Source organism: Ostrea edulis, chromosome 10, assembly GCF_947568905.1.
Source record: "Ostrea edulis chromosome 10, xbOstEdul1.1, whole genome shotgun sequence".
Lineage (NCBI taxonomy): Eukaryota > Metazoa > Mollusca > Bivalvia > Ostreida > Ostreidae > Ostrea > Ostrea edulis.
Window position 1 is genome coordinate 21336468 of NC_079173.1, and position 24856 is coordinate 21361323.

The following is a 24856-nucleotide window of genomic DNA, read 5'->3' on the forward strand; positions in this document are numbered from 1 at the left end:
CTGTTATAAAATTTAGAAATTCATTTCAAAATTAAGGATTATCTCCCTCACGCATAGCACTTATCCTTAGACGAATTTGACTCCATTTTTTGGCACACTGTTTTTCCCTATAATAGCTCTAAAACTTCATTGTTATTTCGGATTTCAAACATTTCGGTTGAGCATCACTTTCGAAATGCGCATATGGTGCATCAAAGTTGGTACCGTATAAGTTTTACATCCAAGCCATTTACGAACCGTGAACTTGAGATAAAACTGTAAACAATAGCACATGTCAAATAGTTTTCAGTGGTTATAATTAGAATTATACAAAGAAATCATTAAAAACTATTAAACATCATTAATGATTTTTTAATGAGTTGACTCGCGTAGCCAGCTATTCCATGACATCGGGTCCGTCCTGCGTATTGTCCTCTTCACCACCGCCGTCATACGCAACTGAATATAGTTTGACTGCCAGTGTATTATGTTAATTGTTTTGTTAGATGAAATAATTGCCGTGCACATGACATTCTTAATAATGTCAATGGAGGACTAACATTGTTTGTGTTTGTGAAAGAACGTGAGAACTTAATATGAATTCTTTCGAAATAGAAAATATATTATTAATCGCGCATGAATATAAGGAGGAGGTTAGGAGAATAAGGACTTCGTATTACTTTCGTGAAAATACAAACGATGTGGCGATTCGTGAACTAATATTCTTACAGAATTATGATGAAATATACCTGAAATGAATTAACAAATTCTGTATTCGCTTTGTGTAAATCTTTAAACAACGAACGAGTTAACATCATTTTACATATTTCGCGTGGCACACGTGTGTGGGAATACTTATGTAAACAAGACGGAGGAAGGAAGAGACAATTAAGATATTTGAAGACTTCAAGATAATAATTTGTATCGCTACCTGCTACAGATTGTGTCCCGGCTGTTACTTTTTTGTGGCGGGCTTTTGATATATGACATGTACCGAGTGATCACCAAATGCAAATGTTGTTTAACGTCCCTCTCGAGAATCTTTCACACACATGGAGATGTCATCATTGCCGATGAAGGGCTGCAAAATTTAGGTCTATGCTCGGCTCTTACGATCTTTGCGCAGGGAGATATCTTTATCGTGTCACACCTGCTGTGACATAGGGTCTCAGTTTTGCGGTCTTTTCCGAAGGACCGCCCCATTTAGTAGCTTCTAAAGACAAGCAATTCGTACTGAGGATCTTATATTCTACCCGGATCCAATGTGTATGGTACCATGGATACTGACCTTTGATTTTGAACTTTGATCTACAAATAACCTATGTCTTTGTCTAATGATGTAGTCTTTTAATAAATTTGTTGGTAGATGTCTTGTGTTCCTAGTTCGTGGCCTTGCAATTCCACATATATCTAAATGTAGTTAAGCGTAATACTTATATGCATGTAGATTCTTTAAAAATCCAGAATTAAAGCTCACAAGATAGTGCTGTATATTACGTCCATTCTGAAGGCTTTTGGTTTTAAAAAGTAGTAGTAAATGAAAAATGCTGTATACTGTATTTTTATTTTATAATTTTTTGACAATTTGGAAACAGAAGAGAGTACCAAGATGTGCCTCTTCAAGCAGACTGGATCATTCAATAACAGTATCAGAATCATTAATTAGAAAAGTACTATTGGAGGGAATATTGGAATAATTGACCAATATTTCTATTAATTTTGCGCTAAACCTTGTTTCATCTTGATTAGACAAAAAATGCTATTTTCGCTTCTTCCAAATTGCGGTATCATTTTTATGCCTAATATGAATATAATTGGTGTGGAAATGACGAATGTTTCTTTTGGAAATATGTGCGCTAAAACAGGTTAATGAAAGAGCTGTTTCTTCTTGTCTGAATACTTTCCCATTATTTTTACACATGTTATTATGCAACTGCATTGCTTATAGCATTTCAGTACTTTCAGTACTTTGATTCCCCTTAGTCTTGCTTTCACAATATCAATTGAAGCTTAAAGTCATGGATATTCAATGTATAACGGAAGAAAATGTACAAGTGTGAGACCTTCATCGATCCAAACTTTACGATAAAAAAAGCAAAAGCAAACATCCGTTTCACACAATGAACAGGTATCTACAGAATTTTGTTGGTGTTTTTTCTCCCCTTATCCTATTCCAATAATATCCTATATATCTTCCAAATTACCTTTCAAAAATCTATAATTTAAATCTCCACGGTATAATTGACGTGCCAGCAAATCCCTTTCTAACATACAAGCTTATTCTGGCTGGGAAAAAAGAGAGCACCTAGAGATTTTTAAAACCCAAACACCCGGCCGACTGCACACCACGTTCAGTATGTAAATACTCTCATATAGGTTCTTCTCGTTTTGGATTTGGAGTTTCTATATCACATAATTCCATTTAATTATAAATCTCCTTCATTGGAGCACGTGCTGAGATACACCTAGCTACAGTGGTACTGTGTCTTGGATTTTGTGAAAACATGGCGGCCTCTTTTTATAGGTAAGACAAATGACCGACACAATGCATGTAACTGATGAATAATTATCAAGCTTGTTTTCTATTTTGATTTATCAGTATCAATGATTTGGATCATTTATGAATATGTTTATATTTTAGTTCAAGTTTCCCTCACTTACGTGAAGATAAAATTTAAATGAATTTATTAAGTATTTACATGTTAATGAAAGTGTCGGCAGATACATTGTAAGGAACTCTGCAATAAATGCATGTCTCAGACTCTCACGATACTGGTATTTTTTAAAGATCAAGTAAATGCTCAAAATAATGCTTGAAGGCATAAGCTCTGCCACACAAAATGCCAACTATTCGTGATGTTGAAAGTGAGTAGCTTTCAGTCTGTACAATACATGTATAACTATAAGTACTTACAAGCGATTAATCTGATGCTCTTCACAAGCTGCGTCAAACAGAGAATAGAGATTTAACATGCCAAACGTGTCCTATTTCACGTCAGATCTAACAAATATATTCTTTTAAAATCCAAGTATCCAATGATAAACAACCAATGTTTTTTAATGGTTTCTAATATGTATGTTCTTTAAAAAAATATTTCGTTGTTTCCGTTTTGCAACAGAAGTCGGTTTCCCACACTAATATTGACTGATTGATTGTATATTGTTTAACGTCCCGCTTGAGAATTTTTCACTCATATGATATGGTGACGTCATCATTGCCGATGAAGGGCTGTAAAATCTAAGCCTGCATGTGTATGTTCGGCGCTTACGGCGTTTGAGCAGCAAGGGGTCTTTATTGTGCCATACCTGCTGTGTAACGGGACCCCGGATTTTTCGGTTTCATCCGAAGGACCACCCCATTTAGTCACCTTTTACGACAAGCAAAGGGTAATGAGGGCCTACTCTAACCCAGACCCTCACAGGGCCCAACACTAATAAAGCAACTTGCACATACATACACTGCACAGCTTCAAGTGCTTTTTTAAAATTCCTTTTCTGGGTTTTGTCTCCAAAACTACTTCAATTTATATAAAATAAAACGAAAAACTTCGTTTATATATCGGACTATTTTATAGTAGGTGTAAATTGATCAAATTGTATAAAATCTCAGTGGGCGAAACTTTTCCATCAAGTATATCGACATTTGATGGGCATTCCACTAAAAGCATTCCTGCTTTAAAATTTTCAATGTTAGACCGTCATTTATGTGTCAATAAAAACCTTTTTAACAAATACATGCATGTTGGTATGATTTAAATTCATTGACTATCCAACACCTTCACATCAACTTTAATCCCAAACCAATCACTGTTTTATAAAGATTGTCAATCGTATCTTTCAGTGTATTTCTCCATATTGTATGTTGTTATGGATCGGGAAAGAAATCACAAATTTGGCAGCATCTGAATACCATTTTCCATCATAATCTGATATTGGAATTCTATAGGCACGAATCCTTGACATGAACACGCGTCATTGAAGAACGAAATCTGAATAATATATACTTAATCATCATCGATTCAAGCTTTCAATTTAGATAATTACTCTTTTTTTGAAAATTAATTTAACACAATTGTGAACAAAAAGAATGACATCAAAATAAAACATCTTGAATTATTTATCTAAACACAAACTGTATCCAAATTCTATATTTATCTAACTAAAATTATTAACAGCAATGAGTCTTATGAAGTCTTACAAGTGCCATGCTGCTTCTAAAGTAAATTGATAAATATACCTATTCTGCGATATTTCCCCTATTTATTGAAGTTGACGGCACCTTTTCCCCATTACAAAGCACTGCTTGCAATCAATGTGAATGTTAGTACATGTATAAGGTATTGGAATGAATTATCCGCTTCAGTACTGGAACCTCCAACCGTATCCAAAACATTGATACCACTTACATCTGATAATTTCTGGGGCGCTTTATTTTGAAAATGTTAGCGCAGATTTAGCAAGCGAAAATATACTGTACCTGATCAAGATATAGGGCTCACGTCGGGTGTGACCGGTCAACAGGGGATGCTTACTCCTCCTAGGCACCTGATCCCACCTCTGGTGTGTCCAGGGGTCCGTGTTTGCCTAACTATCTATTTTGTATTGCTTATAGGAGTTATGAGATTGATCACTGTTCGTTATCTTCACCTTGCATTACAAACCTCGATGTACAGAATATCACAAACCCCGGTGTACAGAATATCACAAACCTCAGTGTACAAAATATCACAAACTTCGATGTACAGAATATTACAAACCTCAGTGTACAGAATATCACAAACCTCGGTGTACAGAATATCACAAACCTCGATGTACAGAATATCACAAACCTCGATGTACAGAATATCACAAACCTCGGTGTGCAGAATATCACAAACCTCGATGTACAGAATATCACAAACCTCGGTGTACAGAATATCACAAACCTCAGTGTACAGAATATCACAAACCTCGGTGTACAGAATATCACAAACCTCGATGTATAGAATATCACAAACCTCGGTGTACAGAATATCACAAACCTCGATGTACAGAATATCAAAAACCTCGATGTATAGAATATCACAAACCTCGATTTACAGAATATCACAAACCTCGATGTACAGAATATCACAAACCTCGGTGTACAGAATATCACAAACCTCGGTGTACAGAATATCACAAACCTCGGTGTACAAAATATTACAAACTTCGGTGTACAGAATATCACAAACATCGATGTACAGAATATCACGAACTTCGATGTACAGAATATCACAAATCTCGATGTACATAATATCACAAACCTAAGTGTACAGAATATCACAAACATCAGTGTACAGAATATCACAAACATCAGTCTACAGAATATCACAAACCTCGATGTACAGAATATCACAAACCTCGTTGTACAGAATATCACAAACCTCGATGTACAGAATATCACAAACCTCGGTGTACAGAATATCACAAACCTCGGTGTACAAAATATTACAAACTTCGGTGTACAGAATATCACAAACATCGATGTACAGAATATCACAAACTTCGATGTACAGAATATCACAAATCTCGATGTACAGAATATCACAAACCTAAGTGTACAGAATATCACAAACATCAGTGTACAGAATATCACAAACATCAATCTACAGAATATCACAAACCTCGATGTACAGAATATCACAAACCTCGATTATAGAATATCACAAACCTCGATTTACAGAATATTACAAACCTCGGTGTACAGAATATCACGAACCTCGATGTACAGAATATCACAAACCTCAGTATACAGAATATCACAAACATCGGTGTACAGAATATCACAAACCTCGATGTACAGAATATCACAAACCTCGGTGTACAGAATATCACAAACCTCGATGTACAGAATATCACAAACCTCGGTGTACAGAATATCACAAACCTCAGTCTACAGAATATCACAAGCCTCGATATAAAGAATATCACAAACCTCGATGTACAGAATATCAAAAACCTCGGTGTACAGAATATCACAAACCTCGGTGTACAGAATATCACAAACCTCGGTGTACAGAATATCACAAACCTCGGTGTACAGAATATCACAAACATCGATGTACACAATATCACAAACTTCGATGTACATAATATCACAAATCTCGATGTACAGAATATCACAAACTTAAGTGTACAGAATATCACAAACATCAGTGTTCAGAATATCACAAACCTTGATGTACAGAATATCAAAAAATTCGATATACAGAATATCACAAATCTCGATATACAGTATATCACAAACCTCGGTGTACAGAATATCACAAACCTCAGTATACAGAATATCAAAAACCTCGGTGTACAGAATATCACAAACCTCGATGTACAGAATATTAAAAACCTCGGTGTACAGAATATCACAACCTCGATGTACAGAATATCACAAACCTCGGTGTACAGAATATCACAAACCTCGGTGTACAGAATATCACAAACCTCAGTGTACAGAATATCACAAGCCTCGATGTACAGAATATCACAAACCTCAGTGTACAGAATATCACTAACCTCGATGTACAGAATATCACAAACCTCGATGTACAGAATATCACAAACCTCAGTGTACATAATATCACAAACCTCGATGTACAGAATATCACAAACCTCGGTGTACAGAATATCACAAATCTCGATGTACAGAATATCACAAACCTCGGTGTACAGAATATCACAAACCTCGATGTACAGAATATCTCAAACCTCGATGTACAGAATATTACAAACCTCGATGTACAGAATATCACAAAGCTCGGTGTACAGAATATCACAAACCGCGGTGTACAGAATATCACAAACCTCGGTGTACAGAATATCACAAACCGCGGTGTACAGAATATCACAAATCTCGATGTACGGAATATCACAAATCTCGATGTACAGAATATCACAAACCTCGGTGTACAGAATATTACAAACCTCAGTGTACAGAATATCACAAACCTCGATTTACAGAATATTAATGTACCGACATCCATACTTTTCAAGCTTATGTCATATCAGCATTATAATTTGTGTCCCTATTGTGAACATTGCACGTTCTCTTATTGTGAACATTGTACGTACTCTAATTGTGAATATTACACGTACTCTAATTGTGAACATTACACGTACTCTAATTGTGAATATTACACGTACTCTAATTGTGAACATTACACGTACTCTAATTGTGAATATTACACGTACTCATATTGTGAACATTGGACGTACTCTTATTGTGAACATTGCACGTACTCTTATTGTGAACATTGTACATACACTAATTGTGAACATTGCGCGTATTATCATTGTGGACATAGTTCGTATTCCTAAACATTGAACATGATCCTTATTGTGCATGGTATGTGTTTGCATTGTGAACATTGTGTATGTCCTTATTGTGAACATCATGTGTTTTCTTTTTGTGAACAATATGTGTGTTGTTTTTGTGAACATCATGCACGTTCTCAGTGTGAACACTGTGTGTGCTCTTATTGTGAGCATTATATGAGGACGTTTACTCCTCCTAGGCACTTAATCCCATCTCTCGTGTGTCCAGAGGTTAGTGCTTGCCCAACTCTCAATTTGTAAAATTCTTTATGGGGATTTATGAAATTAATTATCGTTCATTATCTTCATTTTTTATGTATCCTCATCCTGCCATGTGTGTTCTATGCTTGCGCCCTTGCGTCATTCAAATTTTTATTACCTATATTATTGATACAAATAGTTACTCTAAATGAAGTTCAAGTAATTAAAACTAATTTGTGGAGAAAAACATGCACAAGGACGTGACAAACTAATATAAAATAAAAAAACAAAACACGTCAAAAATAACCATAACAATAAACCGCAACATTATTTGTAAAAGGTTTCAGCAATTTACATGGTATGAACACGTGCCAATAAATGTGTACATAAACTAGTAGATAACTATTAAGATAAACAGATAATGGAATGGGCAGAAAACATTCCTCTTAAACGCAATCCCATGTCAAGATTGTCTTCGTCAAGAAACCATTGATTTGAAGTCCTACCTGACTCCATTAAACTCTGGTCTGCTTCATTCCATGGCTTTTATACCGTGGTGCCATTATTTTAAATCGATTTTAATCCATTTCCATTAATTATGAATAACGTAAGTTGAGCAGGGACTGTACCCTCAATCATTATCATGAATTTCATATTTTATCATGCAAGTACATTTTTCCCTCAAACAAAAAAAAAAAAAAAAAAAAAAAAAAAAATCTTCAACAATTTTGAAAGCATTTCCAGTTTAATATAAAATATCTTTAAAAAGAAAGACACTTTTTAGAATTCCATATTTATATGAAACCGTCTCAACAACAGCACCCATGTTTGCACTTTTCTATAGGTAATGTAGCGTAATGTACTCTTTAACAAATTGAATTGATAATGATTCAGTATTCGAATTTAAAGTAATCCATTCCATAACTGAAAGACACGTGACAAGGTCTTTTTTACTGTCACAATTGATGTACATAACAGTAACATTACCGACAGACACGTGACAAGCTGTTATTTACTGTAACAATTAATTAACATACCATTGACATTACCAACAGACACGTGGCAAGCTGTTATTTACTGTAACAATTGATTAACATACCATTGACATTACCAACAGACACGTGACAAGCTGTTATTTACTCTAACAATTAATTAACATACCAGTAACATTACCAACAGACACGTGACAAGCTGTTATTTACTCTAACAATTAATTAACATACCAGTAACATTACCAACAGACACGTGACAAGCAGTTACATTTATATACTGTAACATTTGGTTAACACAGCAGTAACACGTGACATGCTGTTATTTACTGTAACAATTGATGAACTTACCAATAACATTATCGACAGACACGTGACAAGCAGTTACATTTATATACTGTAACATTTGGTTAACACAGCAGTAACACGTGACATGCTGTTATTTACTGTAACAATTGATGAACTTACCAATAACAATACTGAGAACAGATGCTTGATTTGTACCATTAAAATATGTATGTTTGGGAGTATTCAAAAAATTCTAATAATGTTTCATACTGTTTCTGTTCAACAGCACAAGAAAGAGAGAGCGTGAAAGAAAGGCAAAACGACAGGCGGGAAACATGGGCAAAGGAAATCAGAGGTGAGCGACGCGATAATGTAAAACAAGCAAAACAAAATGTGGAGATGGGAGACTGAGTGAAAAGAAAAATAAATGTCCTAGTCATGTTTGTTGATGATGTCCTTCTTTGAGCTTGTTTCGACAGATAAATGTGATAAAAAAAAATGTCTATATGATACAATCCAGGACAAATAGATTCTTATTACATGTGTTACGAGGGATAATTGAAATAATACTTGGGTTTTTTTTTTTTTTGGGGGGGGGGGTATTGTTTAACTGTGCCCCCATTAAAGCAAACGATTTTAATGTTGCCAAACCATGCCATTAAGAAGTAGTCTTGTCGGAAAATGAAACTATAAATACACACACTAGCCATTAATTAGGCTTAGATTAGATAGATATATACATTTAAATATAAATGCATGCTGAATTAACTAAATTCTTTTAAAATGAACTACAAGTAAGAATATCTTTTACATGGTTATTGTACAAGTCAACATATAAATATCTACTAGAGAATTATTGTACAAGTCAACATATAAATATCTACTCAGGGATTCTTGTATAAGACAATATATGAATATCTACAAGAGAATTATTGTACAAGTCAACATATAAATATCTATACTAGAGAACTATTGTACAAGTCAACATATAAATATCTATACTAGAGAACTATTGTACAAGACAACATATGGTAGTATTCGGAAAAGAGGATCAGGGCTATTGTGAAACTTTTTTAAAGAAAAACATGCATTTTTATTAACGTTATCTGTTTGTCGCCGAAATATAGCTGAGATATTGTCAAAATGGCGAAAATAACATCCACCCAATCACATTTCAACATTAACTTCATTTTGATTTGAATAATATTTTACTATGTAGAAAATATAAATGGATTGGACAACAGGCATTGTCTATGTAAGCCCTCTCCATTTGTAACATTGACGTTTTAATGATTTTCATTAAAAGGCAAGTCGATGAGAGAGACGATCCCCTGGTAATTCTTAAGGAGGACATAGAAAAGATCCGAATCGCCTTGTCGGATACCTCCTTCACTCACAGGTAAATCTTCTATATAAACCTCAGCAAGACATGACAGACCTCTCTATAGCAATTCATAAGATGTTGATAAAAATGTGTATAGATGTTTGAAAATATTTGTAGATAGTTGAAACGGTTTAGTAATGATTGAAAAGGCTGAGTGATAAATGTTTTTAGATAATCATGACGTATATATGTTCCCCAAAGCTACGAATTACTTGAGATAATATATTTAAACATTATTATCACTAATATCTGGTTATGCAAATCATTCTTTGACTTATTTATAACAATCATGCACAACTATTGTAATGCGTCAAGAAAGCTATGACATCATCTCTCATAATTCTTTCTGATTCATACTAGACAAAGATGGCGTCAAACAGAGGACTTAGGACTGCCAAGTTCAATCCGGGTGTGCTCCAAACTTAAGGGCAAGATTTCTCATATGACGAGGTGAGACGTGATCAAGATCACACATCAGGGTTCTCACAGCCTTTTTATTGCACATTCCAATATGCTGTCATGATTACTTTACTTTTCCTCTAGTTAAGGAACTGCAGCTCTCCTGCAAACAAATAGGATATACCTTGTCAGAATAGATAAAGAAGCATAAAGGGAATATCAAAATCTCCAATTAGACGCATTCAAATAAAAGTGCGTACCGTACTGTCTATCCTTCTGTGTTTAGTGAAAGAATATTGGACAGGTTACATGGGGAATATGAATTGGTTCCAGCTGACAAAGCTTGTAACAACATTGTTTTGTTTGTAAGGCTAATTATTACAACTCTATTAAAATAGAACTAGGCTTTACTTCCACAATTGGTAATCACACTTATACTCCGACTTGCTTTTCCAAAGAAGACATTCTTCAAGATCATGCTTAAGTTTTAAACACATTTGATATCCCAATCAATAGAATGACTGAATATGAATGTCTCTCAACTGATTATATTCGAGAGAACATGTTCTGCAAATGACCAATATTCAAATCAAGATAGGCTACTGACAAACAAGATAATGTTACATGGATTTCAATGGTCAGCATGTTTCAGATTCTATGGTCGTTATATAATGATTCAATTTGCAAATACAATCTGACATCCGGTCGAATGTTATCTGACGTGTTTCATACCAATTGATAGGCCGTCCTTTGCTTACTGAATTAAACAGAAACGCTTTTATGGCTCACGACGGGTGTTACCAGTCAACAGGGGATGTTTACTCCTCCTAGGCACCTGACCCCACCTCTTGTATATCCAGGGGTCCGTGTTTGTCTTGCTCGTAATTTTGAATTCTTTATAGGATTTATTAGATTACATAAATGACTTGAATCGTGGACATAAACTGTTGCAGTGTGAAATTCGTTTTTCAAAACCACGCTTAATTAGAATGACCCAATTTAACAATGATTTAGATAATGAAGCACCGTCAGTACAATATATCTTCATTCCTTCACTTTGATTATCAGATCCTGATCTGAAATTATTCCTTTTTTCCGTTTGCAGAAAGTTATGATTCAGACGTTGAATTAAAATAATTTGGGAATTTTCTTCTGAAATTTAGCATGGATTCATCAGAAGCTGATAAATTGGCAGCAGTTTATGATGAATTTTGCAAAACGATCAATGTTATGTCATCGGATTACAGCGAGTTCATGTCCCACATATTTGAAGAGGAAGAATTGGCCAAAAAGTAAGAGAACATATACACGTAGTACTACAATGCATTAATTTTTTCTTTAATAATAATTATACGCATCGAGTTTTAGTTTAAAATTGATTGATTGATTGATTGTATGTATATCGTTTGACGTCCCTCTCGGAAATCTTTAACTCATATGGAGACGTCACCATTGCCGGTGAAGTGCTGCAAAATTGAGGCCTATGTTCGGCGCTGACGGCCTTTGAGTAGGGCTCTTTATCCTGCCACACCTGCGGTGACATAAGACCTCGGGTTTTTTTTCTATCTCATCCGAAGGACCGCCCCCATTTAGTCGCCTCTTACGACAAACAAGGGGTACTGAGGACCAGTTCTAACCCGGATCCCCACGGGAGGTTTATAATTGAAATACATAACCTCCTTTCTAAGGCCACATATTGACCCATTACAGGTTTTACAACAAGACGTGCCTAGACATCCTAGAGCTCTGGAAAAGTTGCTCAACTGCAACAGTAGACTTGATGATTCCATTGATAGAACGGTAAGTTATTAGTTTTACATCGTGCTGCAGTGTCCGTTACATAAACCGGAAGTGGATAGAAATATCAAAACAATGAATACTGTGGAATCATTTTAATTCGTGGGGGCCAATGTTCGTGGGTAAGAAAAATTTTGCTGGTTCGTGAGGATGTAATTTCGTGGGTGAGCGATACGATGTCACTAGGAAAGATAACTCTACTTGGTTTAAACAAATGTTCGAGGACACGTAAATTCGTGGGCAAGAGTGACCCATGAAATTCACGAACATCAATCCCCCACAAACAATGATGATTTCAGAGTAGCCAAAATGTGGATTTTATATATTAAAAACAAACAGGATTGAAATCACTTGATTTCCCCTCGAAGTACTATATAACGTCACAAAAAGGTTACACATGTCATATTTGGATATGATTGATCATAAACTCGTTGTTACGTTGTAGGTTTTAGATTTAAAAAAACATAGATAATAGGAAGGGAGCAAAATGTATTATTCTTAGACCAATCTTATTAGTCCCAAAATACAAACTGACTCTCTGCACGCCTTCCTTACAGTGGGATAGAGCAACGTATGAAAACTTTGGGACTGCTTTTGTTGCTGTTGATTTTTACCTGACAGGAGAAATTTTCTTTTTAAGAAAATCAATACCAGAAAATGTAATTAAAATCTAAGATACTTTTCATATTGTAGGAAAACTAAATTTCCCCTAAAAGCAAAACATTGGATTTAAAAAAAAAAAACCAGCAATCCTTTTGGAAGAATTAGATAACGTGAATCGTTGTCAAAACCCACAGTAAATTTTATTTTACTTATAGAAAATATATTATACTGTAGACATTTATTTTTCTATATAAAGAACTGGAAATCCTACAGGGTTTACAAAATTCTCAATGGAATCTATCACAATCCCACAGGAAATTCATTTTTCCCTTGCATTGTTTTTCAAAAGTGGGTTTTGTACTGTTTCGCTGTGACAGTGGCGGTTTTGTTCTGTTTCGCCTGTGACAGTGGTGGTTTTGTTCTGTTTCGCCTGTGACAGTGACGGTTTTGTTCTGTTTCGCCTGTGACAGTGGCGGTTTTGTTCTGTTTCGCCTGTGACAGTGGTGGTTTTGTTCTGTTTCGCCTGTGACAGTGGTGGTTTTGTTCTGTTTCGCCTGTGACAGTGGCGGTTTTGGTGTTTCACCTGTGACAGTGGCGGTTTTGTACCGTTTCGCCTGTGACAGTGGCGGTTTTGTACTGTTTCGCCTGTGACAGTGGCGGTTTTGTTCTGTTTCGCCTGTGACAGTGGTGGTTTTGTTCTGTTTCGCCTGTGACAGTGGTGGTTTTGTTCTGTTTCGCCTGTGACAGTGGCGGTTTTGTACCGTTTCGCCTGTGACAGTGGCGGTTTTGTACTGTTTCGCCTGTGACAGTGGCGGTTTTGTTCTGTTTGGCCTGTGACAGTGGCGGTATTTTCTGTTTCGCCTGTGACAGTGGTGGTTTTGTTCTGTTTCACCTGTGACAGTGGCGGTTTTGTTGTTTCGCCTGTGACAGTGGCGGTTTTGTACCGTTTCGCCTGTGACAGTGGCGGTTTTGTACTGTTTCGCCTGTGACAGTGGCGGTTTTGTTCTGTTTCGCCTGTGACAGTGGTGGTTTTGTTCTGTTTCGCCTGTGACAGTGGTGGTTTTGTTCTGTTTCGCCTGTGACAGTGGCGGTTTTGTTCTGTTTCGCCTGTGACAGTGGCGGTTTTGGTGTTTCGCCTGTGACAGTGGCGGTTTTGTACCGTTTCACCTGTGACAGTGGTGGTTTTGTACTGTTTCGCCTGTGACAGAGGCGGTTTTGTTCTGTTTCTCCTGTGACAGTGGTGGTTTTGTTCTGTTTCGCCTGTGACAGTGGTGGTTTTGTTCTGTTTCGCCTGTGACAGTGGTGGTTTTGTTCTGTTTCGCCTGTGACAGTGGCGGTTTTGAATTATGTAGACGAGAGTCTGATAGACAGTATCTCTGAATTGTCCAAGGAATACAAAGATATGACGGACGATGATTTACCTTGTGTGATTGGATAGATTGGTTGATGAACGTGTTATATAATATAATGATAACATACCCATACAGCAATTTGATGCTCTTCCAGGTATACGTTCACATTTTTTGAAAACACAAATCTTACCCTGAATACCCCATGGCTTTAAAAAGAACTGCTGCAAATCCTATTAAATCTTAACGACATGCAAATGCATGAATTACCTATACATTTAATTGAGAAATATAGCTATGAATTCCTGTATCTATATTGAGCACTACAAAAGGAGTGAACTCTAGTTTGGAGTAAATCAATATGTTGTTAGATTTAATGTATTTTTGTATGTCTTTAAGATTTAGCAGGGTGTGAATGTATGCATGGCTCCATATGACAATGCCATCATAATACTGAATAATTTACACAAAATAGCAAGAATATATAATGTAGAAGACAAGACTGATATCAGAGGATTATAAAAAGTGTAAACTATCTCAAAACAGGATACACAAGCAATATATTAGTTACAGTATAACTCCGTTCCTTGAACAATTCAATGTTATTATTTTCTAGGTTTTGGGAAAATCAGAGTGAATTCGAACAACTATCAAAGAAAATCGCCGACACATGTTCTTCCTGTGTGAAGTTTACATCGACGACAGTCAACCTGACTCAGCATGCCATACCAAATGAGTACGAATCGTAGCTTTGCTTCAAAAGTATTAATCAAATACCTGGTTGTTAGATTTCAAAGTGTAAGATCATATAACGCCTTTGTTGTTACTTTTATATTTATATAGCTGTGGCAACAAAGTTCTAGAGACAGCAACAGAGAGTGTAAACCAGATAGCAGACACTCTCAATCGACTAATACAAGCCATGCTCAACACGTAAGTCACCCTACTGATTTTGTTTAGGGATACCACGACTAAAAGAGTACTCAACATTGTACTTACTGGAGCTAAAGGATCCGTACTTGAGCGATAACAAAAATTGGTTGGTTGGGTTTGTTTTTTCTTCTTCTTTTTTTCAGCTTGGAGCATTCATTTGAATATTATCATTGATACAATTCATCGTTGACCAAGCTATATAGTATATGATTTTATTGTATATTTTTGGCACTGTTGTTTTCCTTTTAGCTCTTACAAGTTTATTTTTATTTCGAAGTTCCAAAATTTCGGCTTGAGCATCACTAAAGAGACATTATTTGTCGAAATGCGCATCTGGTGCATCAAAATTGGTATAGTATAAGTTTTACACGATAATACAAACTGATTAGTTTAAGGTCTTTAATCTGATCTAGAATCTTTATACAGCGCCAGAAGAGAACCAAGGGAACACTAAATACTTTATACTAAATAGCTGGGTACTAGTGTCTTTCTCAACCAATCATAAAGAGTGATTTTGTAGGGATTTACTAATTCCTTCTAAAGATAGAAACATACTAGACATCTTGATCATTTTAATTACCTCGTGAATGATAATAAAAAGCTAGTGCTACCAGTATATACTGTAGAATCATTTAAATTTGTGAGGGCCAATTTTCGTGGATTTCTGAATTTTTACGGGTTCGTGGGGACGTAATTTCGTGGATTTATACATTTGTAATAAGATAACTCTGGAATGACTTTATTCGTTGAGGATGTAAATTCGTGGGTGAGGGGTACCCACGAATTCCACGAAAATTGAGCCACCACGAATTCTAATGATTTCACAGTAGATACGTCACTTATTTTGAACATCTCAAACAATGTATATGGTTACGATGCTACACTATTGAAGAACCAACAGGAAACACACCGTGTGCTGTAATTCCATTGTTAAACGTTATCTAATAGATCTTTCTGAACATTCACCATGTTATGTAAATATTGAACATATAGATCACGTGGCAGTCTTCTGTGTTTTCTCTTTACAGATCCATTAAAGTGGCAGACGATGCTGTGTTAGATATGACAATGTGGCTGCTGTTTAGTATTCATCACGTGACCCAAAACGTCTTACAGCAAACCAAAAAATCCAAACCAGCGGAGTAAGATTTCTCCATTCGACATTCTTTTCTTGTTTGTCTTCATTTAAGGATTATGATGTAATGGCTATTCTAGACAGATGCATGTACATGTACTTAATTCATATCCAGATGCATAGACCCCACGGTCTCGGATTCATATTGCAAGCTCTTGGCTCCTTGACTATAAAAATATTAAACTATTTCTGCATGGACATGTCTAAAGTACTAAAATGACCAACGACAGGAACAATTAGATTTTTGGGATTTGTCCCTCTGTCAGAAAATTCAGAAAAGTTTTGAATAAATGAATGTTATGTTGCACTATTCCATTATCACCTGCATATGGTGTTAATATCTCTCAACTGATTTGATACGCAAGAGCTTGCTCTGCGTATGGTCAGTTTTTAAATCGAGGCAGGCTACTGACAAAGAAGTTGATGGTGCAGGAGTTTCCAGTCTCGTTTAAAGTCAGCATTTCGTAAATTCTATGGTCGTTATAATGATCTAGTTTGCCAATATAACCTATCATTGGGTCAAATGCTGTCTGATGTGTTTCATACCGATTGTTAGACCGTTCTTGCCAAACTGATTTTGGCTGCAGATGGTTCCGTTTGCGTGATCAAAATATTGGGTTCACGGCGGGTGTGACCAGTCGACAAGGGATGTTTGCTCATCCTAGGGCACCCGATTCCACCTCTTGTGTGTCCAGAGGTCCGTGTTTGCCCAGATCTCTATTGAGATTGATCACTGTTCGTTATATTCACTTTTCGTATAGGTTAGTGCTAGTTTATTGTACATTTACATATTCTATCTTTTTTTGTTTTAGAACTGTTGTTTGTTCTGTAGAAGGGAACATTTGGCAATCTAATTATTCGTGTCGTTGGTCATGAAAGCTACGGTCGTGTTGAGACTTCGAACCAAATGAACAAATGCTCTAATGATTTAAGAAAGATTTGTTTTATGGACGGGATTTGAATTGAAAATTTTCAAATTTCAATTTCAACATTCTTAATGTTTACAATGCTGAACTAAGGTATTTCTAATGGTCAGTCAAAATTTCGGGGTACACGTGAGATACAACACTCACAATTTCTTGTTATGTAAACGAGGCTCGTGCCATGTTTTTGCTTACATACAGATTGCTTCATAGAAAATATCACGTTTAAAACAAAATGAGAGGTGACAAGCACTAGAACCTGTTTATCTGTGTTCAAAATTACCTAGTAAATTGAAATTTTAAATCTGCTTTAAGCGAAACTTTTACTAGTATATTTAGCCTATGTAAACAAACACAACACGAACCTTGTTTACAAAACAAAGAAATGTGAGCTCTGTATCTCTCTTGTAGCGCAACAAGATACTCTAGTCAAGCAAACAAAATAAAATTGAGCTCAAATTATATGACTCAATGCCCCTTTAAAAATACTTTTTAAGTAAAAGCGTCTTCACAAATTCCTTCGATGTAATTTTGCTATTAATAAATGATCACTAATTCTGACATCATGAAATAAACCTCTTTGAAATATTTGTAATGAAGATGATTACTAAATTCTGCCATGGATCCAATAAAAGAACTGAAAGAATAGCGATAAATAGTGATGAATGTAAATATTTGTGATTTAACGTGATTTTTTTTTTTTTTTTTTTTTTTTTTTTTTTTTTAGAGATATCAACTTAGTATATATTTGCTTTTTATTTACAAAGGAACACTAAAATCTTTCGATGCATTATATCAGTTTTGAACATTCCGATTTTGCATGATGTAAAAAAGAAATAATGAATAAACGCGGGGGGGGGGGGGAGGGACGATTACGCTGTTTTCCAGCAGTTTCTTTCACGTGGCCCTTTGCCACAAAATATAGCATTGTCCAAAATTACCTAATTCTCAATGTTAACAGTAATTACATGTAGTTTAGAATTGATCAAAGACATTGCACTATAATCTTATAAATCCGGGGGAAAAAATGCATTGTTTTAAACTTGCGCATATCATAACTAAAGTCACAGGATCGAAAACCTTGAAGTCTCACAGTAAAGTAGTGGAGCCAGGAAATTTTCTAGGCGCGGGGGTGGGTGGGTGGCTGGGGGTAACCTTGAACAGCCACTGTAATTTGGATTCACATAGTGTCACAACTAAAAGTGCAAAGTGCATTTAACGAAAGCTTTACAACATGTACATGTAGTCTGCAATACCCTCGACAATTTTCCATAACTATTGCATTTTTCAATATCTTTTGAAGTATCGCTGATATTAACATAGACAATCACTTAACTGAAGAATATCATATAGACAACCCAAAAGCGTTATTTAGATATCATCAAAATTTATTCTAAAAGTGTAGGGTTACTTATTTTTGTAGAGAAACTGAGACTACTGAGAACAAGGCTACAGAGGAGCAGGCAAAAGACGAAGAACCTCCGGCGACTTCTACTGCAATAATAGCCAGCGTCAATGCTCTACTTGTCAACCTTGACAGCTTACAGATGGAACTTAGTAATCAGTATGAAATTGATTTAAAGATTATCAATGAAATATTTTTTATAGTAGTCCTTGTTCCGGTACTACGATTTTTCGTATGACACGCGCATATTTTTTGCTTAATATGCTTGTGTGATCTATACATATAGCATCAACTTCCTTCAATTTCCTTTAAAATCAATGTAAAATAAATGATTTTCGAGAGTATCTATCTTACTTTTTTTGTTTTTCTCTTGGTAAATGCATGTCATCGAATTTAAATTTCAACAAACAGAAAAAATCTACAAGCGCTAAATCTCCACACCGCTTTGTTTTCTGGCCATGACAATGTGATTCCACGAGAACATATGGTCCAACAGCTAACTTATTGAATGACAATTTGTGTAATGTGAAATAATATATCAATGAACTTCACACTTACTAAGTTTACTATTTCACTTTTGTAGACATATACTCGAGAAAAATGAACAGAATGGTGACGAGAACGGACAAAACGATGACAGGCAAGAATTTAATACTTTCTATTATTATTATTTTTTGTCTCCATCTCTCTTTCATTTGTTGACGATTTGTTATTTTTTATTACAGCTGTAAGAACGATCAACAAGCTATCGACAAACTAGCAAACGTATACAAAGGTGTTGTTGATAAGATTGTTGAAAATGGAAAGTGAGTATTTCTAATCCAGAGTCCATTTCCATAATCCTTAGATACCTGGCACAACTTTGTAACAATATTCTAAGTATAATCAATATTTTTAGAGTAACAGTCTGTATTGAAGACGCAAGCGGAAGTGACGCAACGATTTACTATAAGCCTGATGTATACACTGAAGTGGCAAACTGCTCACTTGGGTCTTGCCCAATGAAAGATCGAGACACGTGGTTGGATGAAATTCCATTAACGTCTGACCAGGTTCTCGTTTCTGACATCTACGTCGTTAGAAACGGACCTTTACAAACGTCATCGGAAGTTGATATAGACTTCACCTACTTGCCGATGTCTAGTATAAACAACAAAAGCATCAAAGTCATCGCAAAACAAGATGGTGCCTGGGCAGACGTCGAGACAGTGAACGAGGTACTAATTAAACTTGAGCGGAAAAACGAAATGGAGGTTGGTATGTACATAACACTTACGAAAATAATTATGCATGTTGTTGATTGCAGGAAATGAATGACTGCGATGCTCACCTCACCTTTAAAACCAAGAACTTAGAGGCTTTTACGGCATATGTCGAAATCCTCTCGGAGAATTGTGAAGTGTCACCCGATGAAACGACCTTCAAAAGCGAGTCCAACCCAGATGTCAAGGTTACGTTCGCAGCTGGATTAGTGACAGAAACAAAGCAAGTCAAAATCAAGGTATTTTCAATTAGAACTATATGTCACATTTTAGATATCAAATAAATGATGCTCTTCAAGCCATGCAATCAGTAACTGTCGTTTGACATTAACGTAAATTCTTGAATAATTTATTTTTTGTTTTGTTATTTACAAATAAGGTTATACCATACGATTTGAGGGAAGTAGCAGCTTTAAAAGAAAGATGTCCCGATTCAATTATGGGTATTGTGTCAGCTTCTGATGCTGTGGAAATCCGAATGGACGGGGAATATGACGCCACAAAAAACCTGACAGTTCAAGTGTCTATGGATGATGAGGACGACCCCGATACACAGCTAGTCGTCATCAGGTAAGTTCACGATCACAGCTAGACGTCATCAGATAAGTTCACGATCACAGCTAGACGTCATCAGGTAAGTTCATGATCACAGCTAATCGTCATCAGATAAGTTCACGATCACAGCTAATCGTCATCAGGTAAGTTCATGATCACAGCTAGACGTCATCAGATAAGTTCACGATCACAGCTAACTGTCATCAGATACGTTCACGATCACAGCTAGTCGTCATCGGGTAAGTTCACGATCACAGCTAGATGTCACGTCATCACATAAGTTCACGATCACAGCTAGAAGTCAACAGGTGAGTTCACGATCACAGCTAATCGTCATCAGGTAAGTTCACGATCACAGCTAGTCGTCATCAGATACGTTCAAGATCACAGCTTCACGTCATCAGGTAAGTTCACGATCACAGCTAGACGTCGCGTCATCACGTAAGTTCACGATCACAGCTAGAAGTCAACAGATAAGTTCACGATCACAGCTAGAAGTCAACAAATAAGTTCACGATCACAGCTACATGTCATCAGATACGTTCACGATCACAGCTACACGTCATCAGATAAGTTCACGATCACAGCTACACCTCATCAGATAAGTCCACGATCACAGCTAGAAGTCAACAGATAAGTTCACGATCACAGCTAGAAGTCAACAAATAAGTTCACGATCACAGCTACACCTCATCAGATAAGTTCACGATCACAGCTACACCTCATCAGATAAGTTCACGATTACAGCTAGCTGTCATCAGAAAAGTTCACGATCACAGCTAGTCATCATCAGGCAAGTTCACGATTACAGCTGGTCGTCATCAGGTACATTGTAAGTTCACGATCACAACTACACGTCATCAGATAAGTTCATGATTACAACTAGTCATAACCCGATAGGTTTACGATCACAGCTCTCTTTATTGGTAGAATCATAAATATCCTTATCACTGCAAAGGTCTTAATTTTCATTGGTTATGATATTTGCTGGTATTACAGTAGGGATACGTACATGAATTCGAGGGCTTAGGAAACAGAAAAAAATTATATACGTTCTACAGAGAACAACGACTTTTCAACTTTGAAACTAAGATTTCTTGAGAAAAAGTGTAAATATTTGCCCCACGAACATTTCATTCCACAAATACAAATGTTTGTGCATAATATCAAAATGACAAGCAATTGCATTATAATCATTGAACACAATTGTTAATGGCAAACTAATAACTCAACTTTATGACAAACTGGATGACTATTCCCCATCCTCAACTTTCCATATTTATATAACAATATACCATTATCACCTGCAAATGGTGTTTAAGTCATAAAACTGATTTGATACGCAAGAGCATGTTCTGCGCATGATCGATATTTAAATCGAGACAGGCTACAGACCATTAAGTTGATGTTAAAAGGTTTTCAACAGTTTCGTTTAAAGTAAGCATTTCGCAAATTCTTTGGTCTTTATGATAATTTAATTTGCAAATACACTGTAGAACCTGTCATTAGGTCGTATACTGATTTTGACTACGAATTACACCGTTTACCTGATCAAGATAGAGGTCTCACGGCTGGGCGACCGGCCAACAGAGGATGTTTACTCCTCATACGCATCTGGTCACACCTCTGAAAATGTGTCTTACTCTTAAGTGTGCATTCTTTATAGGATATATGGGATCCGATGGATCACTGTTCGTTATCTTAACCTTTTAGTTAAGCATTTTCATTTTATATCATTCAATTTTTATTAGGTATACGGACAATTTGATGTGTTGGACTCTTAAAAATATATTTCTTTTCTTGATTTGAATGCAGATTTATTGAGGGTAAGGTGCAAGTTTTGGATAAGTCCCAGTGCCGCCTTAAAAAGGATAGGAACATCTTCTTGGTGGACACTAAAGGCATTTGGGGGTAAGTAATTCACCTACAACAATCTACACTTTCTGAAATATTCTTTGATGATACAACTTATGCCAATTCATAGAATATTAGCTTGATATGTAATTTACCTACATTGGTAGTTTCACAATTTCATCTTTCAGAATTGCGGTTGCAAGAATTAGGAAGATATTTCTAAATATGAGAGACACCGTTAAAAAGGAATTTCAATTGATCTTTGGATTAGTTCAGCTCTGTAATATCTGCACGTTCATTGATGATTCACAAAGAAACATGGAAGAAGGATCGTTCTTCGTATGGATTGAATGTATTGATAAGAATATGATTCGAGAGGACGTTGAAAACAAGCAGAAAGCAGGACTAATTGAGGTGAAACAGAGTCGGTCGAAAGACATCACTCTAAGGCAAAAACAAACCCTGATTTTGAAAACAGATGGACAAATCAAACTGCGTTTATCTGATCCACCAGATGCATTTAAGATCACATATTTGATTGGTGCAGACAATCACGTGAACATTCCGATGGAAGTTCATAGAGACCAAGAAAAAATCCCATACGCTTCGTTTGCATTTTACGAGGAAGACAGTGGGAATCCAATTCATACTGTGAACATCCCAGTTAGGGACCTGTCTGAATTACCCACAGGTTCGAGTTGTACATCTCTTTCCTTCTTCACTGATATTGAAGCTTGGTAAATAGACCCTAAATTCAAATAATTGAAATTGTGATTTCTTTTTCTTTCAGATCAAGTTACAGCGAAATCTTTTAATAAAAACAATGAAAGCAACAACCTCAGGGAGCAGATGAAGAAAAAGGAGGATGGTGCGTCTTATTTACACATGTATACACGTATAGACAACTGCACAGAATTAACTTCAAATTTACTAGTCGTGGTAACCTCTAGTAGTTGTTAAGGCGCTCGCTTCACAACCGGAACTTCCGGGCGCGATCCGAGCGCCAAGTCAAACCCCAAGATGTTTGACACATGTACATAGTAACCGTCTCTTTGCCAGGCACCTGGCATTAGACGTGATTGTGACAGGTCTTTCGGATATGGCCTAAAAACGGGAGGTTATGCTAGGCATCGACATGATGTAGAATCCTCACTGCCATGGCCGCAGGCGCCATGCATAGATCAAAATTTCTTACACCCGTCACCTAAATACGGTGATGTTACTACATGGCTGAAAATATACCTACTTACAATGTCAATCAATTATTCACATTATCCATGTACATATTTTCATAAGTCCTGGTGATGAATCACTCATATGATGGTCTTTAAATGATTGTTAAATCCATCACCCCTTGGTCTCTGGTAGGGCACAACGTCTTACCGTTGACTTCTTATTCTACGTTATTAATCCTGTTGTTTGGGGGTTTTTTCAGGTGCAAATAAAATGTTGTCCCATGACAGTATCATGAATCTATCACGAGTCTTGTCGGAAAGAGATGTGCGCATGCTCGGTATTCAGTTAGGCGTGGATGAAGCTTGGATAGCTCGTGCTAAAGATGACTGTGATGGGAACATTCTGCGAACCAATTTCCGAGTGCTTTGTGAATGGAGAGGGAAGTCAGCTAGGTCTGCCATGATTGATTTCTTAGTATCCTCCTTAAAAACTGTTGGTAGGAATGACGTGGCCACTATCATAACCAACGTCAACAAAAATGGGCGTGGTTTACAGAAGGAGGATTTCGATTGATTTAGAATTTGTGATGCATAATGACCAGTATTTTTGTCTATTCTGTGATACAAAAAAACCTTATCTCTTTAAATCGAGTGCATGTTGTATCATGTGTGTTCATTTTGTTTTTATTGTTTGTTTTACCCAAGACGTTGCTTGAAGTTTGACTATTGCAGCTTTATAATGTGTCGAAAGCTTTTAAATATGTAATTATGTCAAATACGGATTTATGGTGCAGATGTAATTTTTATTATGTACATGTATGTTACTATTGAATAAACCAATTTACAATTCAGATCCACACACGTGTAACTTATAATACCTGAACGTAAGCCACAGTTAATCTTCATCAACAGCACTGTTAAAATCAGTATGATGGCACATTTCTGCCATACTTGACAGATGTTTAAATAATATGTCGACTAGTCAAATAATCTTGATAACCAGCATTTCAGTATCTTGTTAGAAAGATATGGAATGCTCCGATTAGTTCACGTAGGGTGTGACCGGTCGATAGGGGATCCTTACTCCTCCTAGGCACCTGATCTCACCTATGGTATATCCAGGGATCCATGTTTGCCCGACTCTTAATTTATACGACCTTAAAAACGGGGATCCCGTGTCGTGGCAGACGTTGGTATGATCTAATGAACCCACACTGCTAAGGTCCTGAGCACTAAGCACGAGTCTCTATTTGTATTCACCTACAGCTGGTGACGTCTCAATATGAGTGAAAAACT

The 24856-nt window shown here is 36.2% G+C and overlaps 1 protein-coding gene across 1 annotated transcript; it reads left to right on the forward strand.

Annotated features, from left to right (window-relative positions):
- Positions 1 to 2239: 2239 nt before the first annotated feature.
- LOC125665515 (uncharacterized) lies at positions 2240 to 24413 on the forward strand. Its single transcript, XM_048898170.2, has 19 exons — positions 2240 to 2503; positions 9073 to 9141; positions 10093 to 10185; positions 10531 to 10620; positions 11733 to 11861; positions 12280 to 12369; positions 14935 to 15054; positions 15162 to 15251; positions 16280 to 16393; positions 18733 to 18873; positions 19298 to 19354; positions 19440 to 19520; positions 19613 to 19931; positions 20021 to 20215; positions 20356 to 20546; positions 22347 to 22442; positions 22574 to 23076; positions 23176 to 23253; positions 23821 to 24413. Exons 1-19 carry the CDS (start codon positions 2484 to 2486, stop codon positions 24132 to 24134), a joined length of 2790 nt encoding a protein of 929 aa, XP_048754127.2. The 5' UTR covers positions 2240 to 2483; the 3' UTR covers positions 24135 to 24413.
- The last annotated feature ends 443 nt before the right edge of the window (positions 24414 to 24856 follow it).